The sequence below is a fragment of the Maniola hyperantus genome, chromosome 10 (assembly GCF_902806685.2).
Source record: "Maniola hyperantus chromosome 10, iAphHyp1.2, whole genome shotgun sequence".
Classification (NCBI taxonomy): domain Eukaryota; kingdom Metazoa; phylum Arthropoda; class Insecta; order Lepidoptera; family Nymphalidae; genus Maniola; species Maniola hyperantus.
This window is the reverse complement of record NC_048545.1, coordinates 2,771,297-2,787,312: the sequence shown is the minus strand read 5'-3', so window position 1 is coordinate 2,787,312 and position 16,016 is coordinate 2,771,297. Positions and strand designations below refer to the sequence as shown.

The 16,016-nt window shown below is 34.1% G+C and overlaps 1 protein-coding gene across 1 annotated transcript; it reads right to left on the bottom strand.

Annotated features, from left to right (window-relative positions):
- Positions 1–479: 479 nt before the first annotated feature.
- LOC117985858 (uncharacterized) lies at positions 480–11,491 on the bottom strand. The gene is made up of 8 exons (XM_034972647.2): positions 11,275–11,491; positions 11,117–11,193; positions 3,747–3,935; positions 2,779–3,189; positions 2,261–2,665; positions 1,854–2,090; positions 1,316–1,537; positions 480–921 (listed from the first exon to the last, which is right to left on the bottom strand). Exons 1-8 carry the CDS (start codon positions 11,373–11,375, stop codon positions 698–700), a joined length of 1,866 nt encoding a protein of 621 aa, XP_034828538.2. The 5' UTR covers positions 11,376–11,491; the 3' UTR covers positions 480–697.
- Positions 11,492–16,016: the final 4,525 nt, after the last annotated feature.

Sequence of the window (16,016 nt, the reverse complement as noted above, 5' to 3'; positions counted from 1 at the left end):
TTTAAGTAGTCTCAACAATTACTATCTTTACCTTTCCCATCCAATCGATGCCAGTTACTTTCCGAATTTCACTGTCCCGGACTCCGGCCGGCGGGGTGATTACGTATCTCGCGACAGGCTTGCGAACGGCGTAAATCTCGCAATCACTGCTGTCAAACGTCCGGCTAGAGAGAGACAGCAATAGCCACAAAGCAAAATACGAAGAAGAAGAAGAGAGAGCAAATGAACTGTCGGATTGCTACTGCTGTCGCTACTGCAACGTTTTACGTACTCACCCCGCGGATATACTAAATACTTAACTTACTATTGTTTGAATAAATATCTCGATAGTACCACGAAGTCTTTATTGAGTAGAGTAATACTATAGTAATACTACATAATATATTTAGGTACAATAACATAAAAATAACTAGACGAGTACAAGTTTAGTAATCTAAAGTATGCACATAGTTTCTATGACAAGTTAAGTATAATATATTATCAGATTTTTTTTATTTTTGAAACTAGATAATGAAGACATAAATTGATATCTGGTATAGTTTTAGATCTAGAACAATAAAATATATGCGTAGATCGTAGTATATTGTTATTCAGCGTTATCTATATGCGTAAGTAGTATATTCATTTATTAAGTGAAATGTATTAAGGAGAAGCGTACAAGTAATTTAACTTTAACTTAGCCTACCACCTGCTTAAGCTAGTCATCACTTTTTTCTTCAACGTTTTTAAGGATTTCCGCATCGCATTCATTTTCCACTGGCTCTGGCTTCACTTGGCACTCCTGGACGTGCTGAATTAGCACAGAATCGCATTTTTCTTCTGTGCATTCGAGTACTGTGTCACATCTCGAGCACTTGAGTTTTCCAGTATCGTCATCATCCACACTCAAGAATGCTATTTCGACGCTTGACACTCCTGGAACTAGAAATAATATTGCTTTTAATTTAATAAGTCATATACATATAGCCTATAACTTGCTTGCAGTTCCCGCAGACAAAATTGGAATTATTTTTATGCCGGAAAAGGCATTAAAAACAAAATCTACATGGGCTAGAAGAGAGTACTTACTAAATTACTTACTAATAAGTAATTGAGAATAAGTACACTACCTACTTAATCCATACTAATATTATAAATGTGAAAGTTCGGATGTTGTTACTTCTTCACGCCACAATGACTAAACCCATTTGGCTGTTTGGAACAGAGCTAGCTTATAAAGTTATGCCTTGACTTCCCACACAGGCTTTTTACCTCAGAAGAGTTCCCGCGGGGTTTTAAAAACTGTATCCGTGACCTAGTACAGAATAATTATTACCTTCTGCTCCACTTGCTGCTAAGGTAATCATTTTTTTCGTTTCTAAGCCTCCGTACTTCAGAATTATCTCATATTGTTTCTTGTGGCCAGTAGCAATGTGCCTTTTCAGATTGCCAACGCTTTTTGGATATATGGCGACAGATTTTTGACAAAAACTACACTTATACACTCGATCTTGTTCAATCATTTCAAAGAAATTCCAAATGCAGGATTTGGGCAGGCCTACAAATAAAAACTAAGTGTTACCTATTTATTATTCCAAGTCACTTAAATATCATATAATTTAGGTAACTTTTATTTAAGTAATGTTATTTTCACACAGAAGAAAAATCGAAAAATTCTGTGCACATCTCAGTCGCCTAGGTATAACTATTGGTTTAAATTTGATACTCCTACATAGACCCCTGATGGTAGCTTAAATGGGTTAGGACATATGTATTTTTTATTATATCCGTATTTTCACGGGTTCGGATCGGATTATTACGTGATCGCTCTTAGCAGTTTATTTTTTATGCTCAAGTATAAGAAAGGCACGTACGTGTTCCGACGACGGTATTTTCGCATATATTTTTTATCCTCAATTCTTCTTCAACGCTAGGTTCCTGAGTTGACGTTATCGGATTTTCTTTAAAATAAATATCTGGATGTTTATTTTTAATGTGCCGATGTATATTCATCTTCAAAATTTTGTGACAAATGCTGCACTTTATCAATTTATCATTTATTTTATGATAATATTTTCGTGTCCAGCTCCAATTTTTCCGATCAATATTCCCTTAAATTATAAACTTAATTAATACTCACTTAGTTAATTACTAAATAGTAAGTACTTAATTAACAAATTAGTAAAACATTGTCCTTAAAATACTAGTCTCTATCTACAATAGATTGTCGATTGATCATTAACAACCACATTTGAATTATAGTAAGTACAAAGGAACTTACGATTATCCAGTTTTTCTGCAAGTGTAAGATTTTGTTCAGACTCATCCGCATCTGACATTTCATCTAAGCTTTCGTCTATGTTAGATTCAAGTATCTCGTCATCCTGTGCATTACTGTCTTTGATTACTATTTTATCGACTTCTTTAATGTAGAATATTTCTTTGACAACATTTTCAGTTTCTTTAAGTTCAGTGTCGTCACTTACGATTTCTTCAGTTGTTACTTTCGAATGAGTTTCAGTTAAGTAAACATCATGGTGTTTATTTTTAATATGTCGACGTATGTTACCATTATTAATAGTGCTGAAAATTCCTCTACAAAGTTTACATTTAATGCCTTTATCAGTTTTGTGATAATACTTTCGTGTCCAACTATAATTTTTCCGTTTATACGAAGTATCATGTTCTAAAATTATAAAAGGAGATTACATTACGAGTAGCACAATTATTAATTAACAATCATGTAGGTACATTCTATAACTATAGTAAAATGAGCATTTAAAGTACAAAGGTTCTTACGTTTTCCTGTGTTGCTTATTTTAAATTCATCTTTAATCATCAATTCTGGAAAAGCGACGAATTGTCCTGTCTTATCCACGTCAGGTTTATCCATGACCTCAGCACTACCTTTAACTTGACTGTTACGTTCTTTCGATGCTATTTTATCTGATTCTTTAATTAATTCATGTTCAGTAGCTTTATCAGTTTCTTCATCGCTAGAGTCGTCATCTTCTGTTGATGCTTTTAGCTTATTTTCATTAAAATAAACAAAAGGATGTCTTAATTTTATGTGGCGGTGTATGTTGCCAGTATTACCAGAGGATCTACTCAATAAACGGTCACAAAGTTTACATTTTATGAGTTTTTCATTTACTCTGAAATAGTACTTTCGTGTCCAACTCCTCCAACGTTTTCCTTCGACATTACTTCCTAAAATTGTTACAAAAAACATTTTTTGAAATATTGAGTTAAATCCTTTCGAAATATACCGGCGCATGTCAGCTACATATACAGCTACAGGTCGAGATGGCAGTAGGTGAGGGAACGCCCCGCACATCCGCACAGCCCCCGCGCTAACCCAGTGCGGGCGAGCGCGGGTGACGTGCGGGTATGCGGGGCGTCCCTCGCCTCATTACCCGATTGCTGTCTCGACCTGCCGCGGATTATAGTAATATAATAAATGCGAAAGTGTGTCTGTATAGGTATGTGCTAACTTTGATTTTCACAAAAATCCAAGTTATCTGTGACTTCAAGTGCAAAAGTCCAAGTTCTTTAGATAGACAAAGTCACAAGACTGACCTTGACCAAATTCGCTATTTTTCAAAAGAAAATAAAACAATCATATGACGATCACATTGTAAATTATTCTCTTTATAATAATGAATTCTAGCCACATAGACTACCGCTATACAAAAAATCACATCATTTTATTGCAAGACCTTATTTATGCAGCTTTTCCGTAATCGACCAGCTGAACATTTACTTACCTTTGTTGACTTGTTCCAAAATATTTTTTTCGTTCTCTCGTGAATACTGTTCGTAAGTTGTCGGGTGACACTGGCGCAAGTGGCTGTATACATTATTTTTTCTCAGTCCAGAGATCGAGCAGAGGTTGCAAGTAATAGAGAAAAGGTTGTTTTTGTCAAAATACTTCCAGACGTAGTTTTTGTATTCGCCTTAAAAAAAACAGGACTAATTAAATGACATTCTTATTTAAGTATGTCCCGCAAATTGCTATTGAGCCGGAACCATGTCGACGTCATTTTAGCGTGAAATAAAAATATACCATCAGCTCGAAACGTCAGTCTAGTGCTGACGTCACTAAAATGGCAGCCCCACACATAAGCAATTTGCGGGACTTATACCTACCTAAATATTTAAATCTAGGCCGTAATTCTCTATGCCAGGCACTGTATTTTGTTCGCCATGTGCGACGTCAAATTAGCGGAGGAGCTAACTGGGATCCTTTGATTATCACGTTGTAGTAATCGCAATTATTGTAGGTACATGGCTGAAATTATAGCATTCTTGCTACAACTGCATCCTGGCCAATTTTTTTTTTTTAAAGAATATTAGCCATGTTAAATGACTAATATTCCCCTTTCTTCTCCAACTAATCGTTAAGTTTGTGCTAGGAGTAGGTACGACAATAGTGCAACGGGCGGGGTTTGAACCGTTGACTTTTCGGTTTTCAGTCCACTGCTTTACCTGTTGAGCTATTGAGGCTCTAAATATGGAAACGATTTCAGCCAATAACACTGGCTTTCCACGGTGAGTGATATTACGGACGGACACGGACCAGCCCACACAGGCGCACCATGGGAAGAGTATTGTCCGTGCTAGCGCAGACACGTCGTCGTCGTCCGAGCCTAGTGCGCGGTGCGTGGCTATCCGCGGTCGTCGGCCGTGCGTGACAATTCGCAGAATCACGCACTGTGGGAAGCAAGCATAAGAAATTATTGCGATCGTCACACTGTAGCTATCAAAGTGTGGTGCTAGGCCAATTCTTGTGTGAAGAGGGTCTAGATTGACGTCACAAACAGGCTTTCTCACATAGTTTCGTTTTTAATGCCGTTAGAGAAGTTTGGATCGCGGCATTCAGTAAGTATAAAATCAAACAACGATTGAATATTATAGTGCTTGCATACTAGACGACCTAGCGACGACGAAGGAAAAATAAAACACGAAATTAATTTTGAAAAATATGTACTTTCTTAATGTTTATTATTTTAATAACTTGTGAAACTGTCCAGAATAACTAACCGTTTCAAGTTTTAACAATCATCCGATAGTACCACGAAGTATATTCGGCGATATAGGTACAATAACATTTAAATAACTAGACAAGTAAAAGTAACTATGGACTTAAAATAGTGGATTGTACAACAAGGGCATAAAACAAGCCACTTTATCAGAGAAGTTTATCTACCCGAGCCGAAGGCAAGGGCAGATATTTATGTCAAGGATAAAATGGGTTTATGACCGAGTCATACACTCAGCTTTTCACTTCCATTTCGAGGAAATGAAACAATAATATTATTATAAGTATATGTATAAAGTGAAATTAAAGTAATTTTGTATTGTGCAAAATGTTACTGGCACTATTAAATCACATAAAATTTTTTCGTGTCATCCATGTGTCATTAGATAGATTCTTGTTTACCTATAAACACTTTATGCACAAGAGCACGAAAAGCAGTTTTATTCCGCTTACAGCCACCATAAAGAAGAACTTTACGAGCATGAGAAGTGAATATTATCCTCTTACGATCTGTTCTATAGGTATAAAATTTACATATAATTATATATATCTACAACACAATAACTGATATGATTGTAAAGTATGATTCGTGGGTCAACTAGGTATAACATTAATCCTAATCCCAATCCTAGTATCATAATAATATTATAAATGTGAAAGTGTGGATGTTTGGATGTTTGTTACTCAATCACGCAAAAAACTACTGAACGGATGTGGCTGAAATTTGGAATAGAGATCGATTATAACCCGGGTTAACACATAGGTTACTTTTATCCCGGAAAATCAAAGAGTTCCCGCGGGATTTTGAAAAACGGAAATCCACTCGGACGAAGTCGCGGGCATCAGCTAGTAAATAATATTATGATAAGGTATTATGATAACTTATGTTAAATTCAAAACATGTTGCATTATAATTTTATCAAAAGCTTTTTTTTTCAATGAACACTCGAATTGATTTTATTTATTTCTTAACTAAGCAAAGGAAACAATATAGCATTTTTAGATAATTCACCTGCCTCAAATACCTACTTAAATATCTTAAACAGAATTTATTGATTATGATCATTAATTTTAAATTCATCAAAACAGCAGTAATTATATTATAATACTAACAGCCGCACTCAGAGTCGCTTAATCATTAAGGCATTCCTTATCCATACTAATTAATGCCTTACGTAACGATCAAGCGACTCTGAGTGCGGCTGAAAGGTTCTTATGTTTACCCACAATGTTTTCGGAGTGATTTTCTCTTTTTAATTGATTTTCTGTTAGCAGGTTACCCAAATCCAAAACCCAATCTCATCCATATCAGGCATTTCATCTTCGCCTGTTAATATTGTATTAAACAAGTGCTTCATTATTCTGTACATAGCACTGTTATTGGTAAAAATTTTACCTTTTTAAATTTTTAAGTTCTTAAGTTTTTAGGGTTCCGTACCTCACAAGGAAAAACGGAACCCTTATAGGATCACTTTGTTGTCTGTCTGTCAAGAAACCTACAGGGTACTTCCCGTTGACCTAGAATCATGAAATTTGGCAGGTAGGTAGATCTTATAGCTGACATTTGGGGAAAAATCTGAAAACCGTGAATTTGTGGTTACATCACACAAAAAAATTAAATTGTGGTCTTGAACTAAAAATTAGTAATTTCCATTTCGAAGTAAGAGAACTATATCAAGTGGGGTATCATATGAAAGGTCTTCACTTGTGCATTCTAAAACAGATTTTATTATTTTTATGTATCATAGTTTTTGAATTATCGTGCAAAATGTCGAAAAAATACGACTGTAGTACGGAACCCTCATTGCGCGATCCTGACTCGCACTTGGCCAGTTTTTTCTTTTAATTTAGTTTCTCTAAAGTAGACACTGTGATGTTTATCTTTCAAATGCCGAATTATGTTGCTACCATTAGCAAATTTGTAAACTCTTTTACAAAGTGTACATTTATAGTATTCATCATCGACTTTAAGATAATATTTTCGTGACCAACTATGACCTCTTGGTTTATTCGATGTATCACACTCTAAAATTATAAAAAAATATATATATATGAAAACAATATAAAATTTCTCGATGTAAAATGTATAAGTAACGAATTAAGAGCCAGAGCGTACCAGACCTTCGTTATTTTACAAAAGCTGAAAGTTTTTTTTTGCTTATTGTCCCAATACAGGGAGGAACGATCAGCGACTATGAAGTTTGGATCATGGTGGCTTTGGAGGCCTAGCACACACTGAATCTTTCTCTATAAATACATATATATACAATACAAAAAGGCTTTCGTTTTCGATGTCGTTATTAATTAGTTCCGTTAGAGAAGTTTGGATCGCGGCATTCAGTAAGTAGGTATACAATCAACCAACGATTGAATATTATTAGTGCTTGCATACTAGACGTTAACGAGCAGAAGACCTAACGACGAGAAAGAAAAAATAAAAGACGAAATCAATTTTGAAAAATATATATACTTTCTTAATATTTATTATTTTATAACTTATAAAACTGTCCAGAATAGCTAACCGTTTCAAGTTTCAACAAACATCCGATAGTACCACGAAGTCTTTTCGGCAACATAGGTACAATAACATTTAAATAACTAGACAAGTACAAGTAACTATGGATTTAAAATAGTAGATTGTACGACAAGGGCATCAAACAAGCCACGCTTATCTACCCGAGCCGAAGGCAAGGGCGGATGTTTAAAGGATTGATTTTAGTCAAGGATAAAATGGATTTATGACTGAGTTATACACTCAGCTTTTCACTTCGATTGCGAGGAAATGAAACAATATTATTATTATATATAAGTATATGTATAAAGTGAAATTCAAGCAATTTTGTAATGTGCAAAATGTTACTGGCACTATAGAAATCACATACAATTTTTTTGTGTCATCCGGGTGTCGTCAGATAGATTCTTGTTTACCTATAAACACTATGCACAAGATTATGTAAAGCAGTTTTAGTCCGCTTACAGCCACCATAAAGAAGAACTTTACGAGCATGAGAAGTGAAAAATATGTATTATCCTCGTACAATCTCTTCTATAGGTATAAAATGTACATATACCTGTATCTACAACACAATAACTGATAAATGATTGTAATGTAAAGTACGGATTCGTGAGTCAACTAGGTATAACATTAAAAAATAATATTATGATTACTTATGTTAAATATGAAATTCAAAACATGTTGCATTATAATTTTATCTATAGCTTTTTTTTTCAATGAACATTAACTCAAATTGATCTCATTTATTACTTAACTTAGCAAAGAAAACAATATAACATTTTTAGATCAGCCTCAGACCTGGGCGCGTTTGGAACCCTCGTAGCTTTAGTTTTAATTTTGCGTTATAATTATCACCACTATATTATCTTACAAATCTAACACTATACCAGACAATCAATAAGAGTAATTTATTACCTATTTTGAATAAATCATTTGACTTTGACTTTGACTTTGATACTTAATACACCTCACTCAAGTAGGTACCTACTCAAATAATTTAAACAGAATTTATTGATTATGATTATTAATTTTACATTCATCAGAACAGCAGTAATTATATTATAATAAAAAGGTATGTTTACCCATGATGGGAACTTCTTCTCGGTAGGGACGGCATTCCAAACCAGTGGTAAATTAAACTAGTTGACGATTCAAAAGCACTTGTAAAAGTTTACTTGAATAAAAATATATTTACTATTCTATTCTATTCAATGTTTTCGGAGTGATTTTCTCTTTTTATTTGGTCTTCTGTAAGTGTAGCAGGTTACCCGATCTCATCCGTATCAGGCATTTCATCTACGCCTGTTAAAATTATATTTAAACAAGTGCTTCATCATTCTGTATCTCTTTTTAAATTTTTAAGTTCTTTAGTTTTTGCTAAATTTATAAACCTCTTTTCCACACGGACATCAGCACAGATGTCCGTGTGGAAAAGAGGTTGATAAATTTGGAATCCACGGACTCTCTTGCCAAAGGAGCTCCGGTAGGCTGTTTAGGCATGGCTCTCTTAACGATACAATTAAAAGAGCTCTTGCCACCATAAATATTCCTGCGCTCATTGAGCCGGCAGGGATTAGTCGGGATGATGGCAAGAGACCTGATGGATTGACGCTGGTTCCCTGGGAACGGGGACGGGCGCTAATGTGGGACGCAACTTGCGTTGACACATTGGCCCCGTGTCATATCAGGAAGACAGCATCAAGACCGGGAGCCGCAGCAGAAACAGCTGAAAACGGCAAGCGGCGCAAGTATGCCTCTCTTATAGAGAGTTACATTTTTGTGCCGTTTGCCGTGGAGACCCTGGGGCCATGGAGTCTTAGTGCTAAAAATTTTTTACGAGACATTTCACCGCGATTAATAGCCTCAACTGGTGACAGAAGGGCTGGCTCATTTTTTGCGCAGCGGATCAGCCTAGCTGTCCAGCGCGGAAATGCAGCCAGTATTCTTGGCACCATTCCACGCGGTCATGATTTATATAGTAATTAGATAAGGCTAGCTTTAAGTTTTATTGTATTAAAAAAAAAAAGTTTTTGCTTTTAATTTAGTTTCTCTAAAGTAGACACTGTGATGTTTATTTTTGAAATGCCGATGCATGTTTCCACCATTAGCAAATTTGTAAACTCTTTTACAAAGTGTACATTTAGAGTGTTCATCATCGACTTTGAGATAATATTTTCGTGACCAACTATGAAATCTTGGTTTATTTGATGTATCACACTCTAAAATTATAAAAAAAATATATATTATATTAAAACAATATAAAATTTTCAATTTAAAATGTATAAGTAATGGATTAAGAGCCAGAGCGTACCAGACCTTCGTTATTTTATAAAAGCTGATAGTTCCTCTTCGTATTGCCCCAATACAGGGAGGAACGATCAGCGACTATGAAGTTTGGATCATGGCGGCTTTGTAGGTTTGTAGGCCATGTGTGGATTGGTAGACTTCACACATTAACATAACATTATGGAGAACTCTCAGGCAAGTTTCCTCACGATGTTTTCCTTCACCGTTAAAGCAAGTGATATTTAATCACTTAAAACGCACATATGTAACTTCAAGAAGTTAGAGGTGCGTGCCTGGCTTAGAACCCCTGCCTCCAACTAGAAGGCTATCACTGTATTTAAAATGTAAAGATTATAAATTCCTTAACTCACTCCACCAGGAATCAAATCTGTGAACTTTCACTTATACAAGTACCACAATGCACACTGTAAGCAGTTTGTGTTTCATTTATAAATTATTCTTATCTTTCCTGTACCTATTAAGTACGTTTGACTTGACCTTAAAGCTTTTGCTTGTTTTCTTTCTTTTAATGTGGAATCCCTTACAAGGTGTTTAATCTTATAATAATGCTACCGTTGCTTTCTTTTAAATTCTTCATACTTTTCAGGGTTTCGTTTAATTTTTTCCCTGTATCGTTCTTGTTTTTGAGCAGACTTAGACCTTGTATTTTTGAATAAATACCTGAAATATAGATTTTTTTATTCTGTCACAAGTTACCAAGTTAGCCCTTGACTGCAATGTCACCTGGTGGTAAGTGATGACTGATGAATGAAGACCCAGTCAAAGATGAAAGTGCACTAACTTGGAAAGTATATGGCAGTTTTATTAAACCCCTTCTATGTGGCATCGTACCAGACTGTCAAATTGCTTGCCTGTATTCATTGTTCTAAAGGAACATAAGTAAGTAATAAAATTATAACTCTTCAATAAAAAAAAAATTTTCTTCTTCTTCTTTAGGACCAGCGACTAAATACTTTCTGTCCTATAAAAAAACTTTTACATATAATAAACTAAAGTACTACACAATATCTACCTACATAAATAATAACGTATAAGAAGTTTTCATTCTTACATTATTTAGAATCATTTATTAGAAAACTTTTTACTTATATAAATAATCAAAATTTATACTCTTGCAACTTAAAATTGACATAAATAGGTATTTAAATTCCAAATTGTGGCACAGTCTTAAGTCTAATACATTTTTATAGTCACAAAATTCTAATACAAACATTAAAAATAATATCAACAAAGCTAAAACTTGGAAAAGTGGCAACTTATTGCTAAGTACTTACCATCTCGCGCCTTTGAAGAAACAGTATAAAAACTGTATACATTTTGATTCACTGCATTCCAGCCTACCCGCCACACACTGAAATTGATAGCACTCACTTAATTTTTACTAAAATATCACAAAATACACAAAACAAAACAAATATATTTTGACATTTACGTATAGGTTAGAAAACATTCTGAAGAATATTTATCACTTTTTACACTCGCGTATGCTTTAGGCGCACGACGCAATAATAAATTTGCGTAATATATTAACATCAACCATTCGAAACGCGAAAACAATATTGTTTTTAATTTATTTCTAAATAAAATAAATGGATTTTGACAATCCACAATAACAACTAGTGACGTGACGTATTGCTTTTCGTCAACAGCGTCGATTTGTAATTATTTTTTTTATTTTTTTATTTATCTACGAGCTATTTAATGAGTTTTGATCGTGCATGAAACTGCACATAAATAAATAAATAAATAAATAAATAAAGCCTTTGAGCGTTTGTGCACTCATCCGTATTCGATTTGTATCAGTGATTTTTTGAAGTGGCCGTCATAGGTGCATATTCGATTTGTATTTTTTGACAGACCCTTGAAATCACGGATGAGTGCACGAAAACTCTAAATTCCTGAATTTACATCTTACAATTAATTCAAATCTCGCACTTTAGTGCCTTTGCGATCAGCGCGTCTTTTGACGCATAGGCCTCCTCCAGGTTTTCCATATGAATTTCTTTTGTGCTTCTCTTGTCCATAGTAACCCAGCTGTCTACTTTATATATCGTCAACCCAGAGCTTCCATTGTCTACCCCTACCGCTTTGAACCATCCCTAACTTCCCATACTGTCATAGCTTTGGTCCACTTCTTTGACTTCTCTCGTAGCATGACGTGTCCAGTCCATCTCCATTTAAGTATTTTTGTTTGGATGACTAGTTACATCTTCGAGTTTGGTGATTCATCTTAGACCTTTGGCAGCAGTAATTTAACTCCAGAAACTATTAATGCTCAAAGTGTATTAATAAACGATTTTCTCACAGAAACTTTTAAAGACATATATGTATACCTACACTAACTTATTTAAGCATACGAAGTACGAAGGTACGAAGATTCTGATTCTATTGTCTCGTGAGGTGTAAAAAGTAGAGTATTGAACTTGGGCACCCCTAAACCCACTTCACTCAGGATTTTAGATGCAACACCCTCGTTACGCTCGAGAGTTACTCTGCAATCCCTCGTTTCGCTTGGAATTCATCCCGGCGCCCATGACGTAAGACTCACTACCCCCAACTTGAATAATTTACTATTCCCACCACTCGCTCGACAATAGAGGTAAAGTACATTATAATTCATAACAATTAACATTGACCTAGCCGGGTTGTAATGTTGTGCTAAAATCACAGGCTGAAATCCATTAAGTCATATTGTAGAATAAGTATAATTACACGGTATTTTAACACTTCGATGAAAGATTCCTAGCGGTTTTTGGAGAAGAAGAAAACCTAGGAACCTTTTTAAATAGATTAAAGCGAGTATTTTATAGGTCCATCTTGGACGATCTAACCTAAGGACGCGCCTCGCATGATTATTCCCCTCTGTCAATAGTAATGGATTTTTAATCCACTGCGTTTATAAACACTGTTTGCGGAATCGATTTTGTCATTGTCAGAATCGTTTTCGATGTGTGACGACGTCTTACACGCTGGGTGAAAAATGCCTGTTTGTGCCGTTAGTGAGTGCAAGAACAAATCAAACACATCAAATTTACAAAAAGATGGAATTTCATTTCATAAGTAAGTATTTTTGGTGTAATAAACGCTTTCTATAAATTAAATTACATAAATTATTATAATAAAATAACAATCGAGAACTTTACCGATTCAGTAATTGAGTACGTAATAATTCGGTAGAAACGAGTCACACTCCTCACGAGACTATATTTTGTTTTTTCTAAACAATTGCAACCCTCGATATATACAAATTAGGTTAAAATTTGAATACGCGTTAACAGCATGAAATTACGTAGTAGTAAAAATAACACTAGTCTCGTGGGAAGTGCGGTATACTATAGACGGAGAGCCAGCGCTCAAAAAACTGTTTGAATTTACTAAGGCTAATTTTTTGCGCATACTCACCAGCTCTGTCCCCATATTCTGCTGACTAACCATTACAACTTTTATTTATATGCAATATACAAGTTATATAACAATTTTCAGCCTTAGTAAATTAATTTTATTACCTCGCAGGTACGACACCTTTGATAGCGCACCTGAGTCACTGTTCTCAGGTTCACTTGACTGACCGCAGTATGTTTGTGTACGCAACCATTCTAATGAACTATATAAAAATTAGCCTTAGTAAATTCAAACAGTATTTTGGGTCCTGGCTCTCCGTCTATAGTATACCGCACTCCCCACGAGACTATAGTGTTATTTTTACAAAATTTTTCAGTATTAGATTTAATTGCATAGGGCATAAGGTTCGATTTTTAAGAATCATGTGATAGTGATTGCGGTTCGATTATCGATATCGATGAAAACATTTTCTTTATTATTAACGACTAAATTACCGTCTTCAAGTCAAGTAAAGAATAGTTATTATTAATTACCACAATTTTTTCGCTACCTATACTTGTAATAAAACTAGTCGATTTCTGTGATTTCACGTACTTAATACATTAAAAAAAATATTAAAGCTACGCAATTTTAGTGATAGGCGCGAAACGGGGTAGGGTGTCTCTGAACTGGGTAATATGTAGCTAAAAGGTGTACCTTTCTCAAGGATGAGGATTAGGTAATAATTTATCATAATCGTTTTATTTTTACAGATTTCGATATTTTTACAGAGAGAATCGCCAAGAATATACCTACATAACATTAACCTAATGGTAAATAATGACGTGTTAAAAATAGAAGAGGCCACCGTGTGTGTTTACTAATTTATTTTCATAGTATCATATCTGTCTTATGGAATTTTGCTGTGGGGTAAAAGCGCCTGCCGCTTATTGAGAAAATTTTTGCATTGCTAATTTGTAAGGGCAATACGTGTAATATTTAATAACTTACATTTAATTTTTTTGGACAAAGAGTACACCATATTGGAATTACCATGTAAACCCAATGCGCAATAAATAAATGATTGATTGGAAAGAAAAAAACATTTTATTGATTGATATACCTACTAATTATGTTTGGTAGGCTTTTGCGCGGTCAGGTTTATTTTGTATTATATAATAATATAAGTCATTAACTTGGACGATCTAACCTAGATTAGAACGTCCAAGGTCATTAATAAGCACATTTTCACTATCGAAACTTTAAATGAAAATTTCGTTATATAAAAAAATACAAAAGATTAAAAATTGATATAAAATAAGTAAAAAAGTATGTGCATATTTTTTAAATATATATTTTTCTTATTTTTACGTTGCATTATTAGTTTTTGGGATAATTACCTATTAAGTGAGGTGAATGTATGCAAGAATACGCTACGCTGACCAAACACTGGTTTTAAGTAATTAAATACGAGTAATAAATTCTTACTTCTACTTTTGTTTCTGAAAAACTATCGATATATTTTAAAATATCGATACGGTAGCATCGCAAATCAATTTGACTGTCTTACACTCGTAATGTCTTTGTATGTTGATGTATATAACTTATTAGTGTGCGTAAAATGTAGTAGTGTTGAAGATTTAGATATGTGTGTGTTAATAATGACACAAAACTTTGTTAAGTGAGTGTGTCAAATTGTCTATGTAGTGTTTCCTCGTCCCGCACCAAAAGTGACAGAAATTTTTATTCGTAATATTAGGCGCGTTACAAGTCCATAGGTTAGATCGTCCAAGAGGTCCATGATGGGTACATGATAAAAGCTTGATTTACCATGACTTAAATAATTATTTATCGATAGCATCGATAAAATAACAAGTGCTTCAAATTATTGTGCTGTATAGGCACAAGTCGTAACCGTAAAACGAATCGTCGAAAAATGTTGCGCTGTCTTTCGCATCACCATTTTGTTGTTTGACGTTTTGACGTTTCTCGATGCTTATAATAAAACATAACCTAGAAATTGATTTGTTTATTTTTGTAGAAAATATCATGAAATTAACTTAAATTTTCATGAAAGTTCTTAGCGCCGCAACCAAAATTATTACTATAGAACTGATAAATCTGTAGCAGTATAATTATGTGCCAACTTCGTACGTGATAGTGACAATGTTTCATAATTAAAAAAAATCTGAATATTTAGGCGAAGAATTTTTATCAGAAGAAGTTTTAATGGACAATTGTTTGTATTTATTAATAGCTTAATTTGTGAACAGTTAAATATAAATATAAGTTCTATAAAGAGAGTAATTAACGTGTTGTGATAGTGAACAAATTGGCGGGAAGGGCATAAATATCGAGTCCAGGTATGTGTTGTTTTCATGGTATACTTTTAAATGATGATTAAAAATATGGCAGAACATAGTATTTCGAAAATAATCTCGGTTTCCATTTACTTAACTTCTTCATGCTAAAAAAGGTAATTCCTAACCTAAAGTTGAACATAGTGTACCTACCATACATCATCAAATCTTATCAAATAAGCATTCATGATAAGTTTTAAAAGCTGATTCCACTGATTAAACAAAAATTGATTTAGGTTTTTAAAAATCCCATGAGAACTCTTTGATTTTCCAGTATAAAAAATAGCCTTATATTATGTCCTTCCCGGGATGTAAGCTAACTCTGTAGTCTGTACTAAATTTCATCAAATCTGTTAAACTGTTTGGCAGTGAAAAGCTAGCAGGCAGACAAACAGATACACTTTCGCATTTCTAATTGAAATTTCTAGTTATAATTAGTTGAATTTTCAAAAATCTTTTCTTAGCGTATGTCTACGTCATAATAGCTATCTGC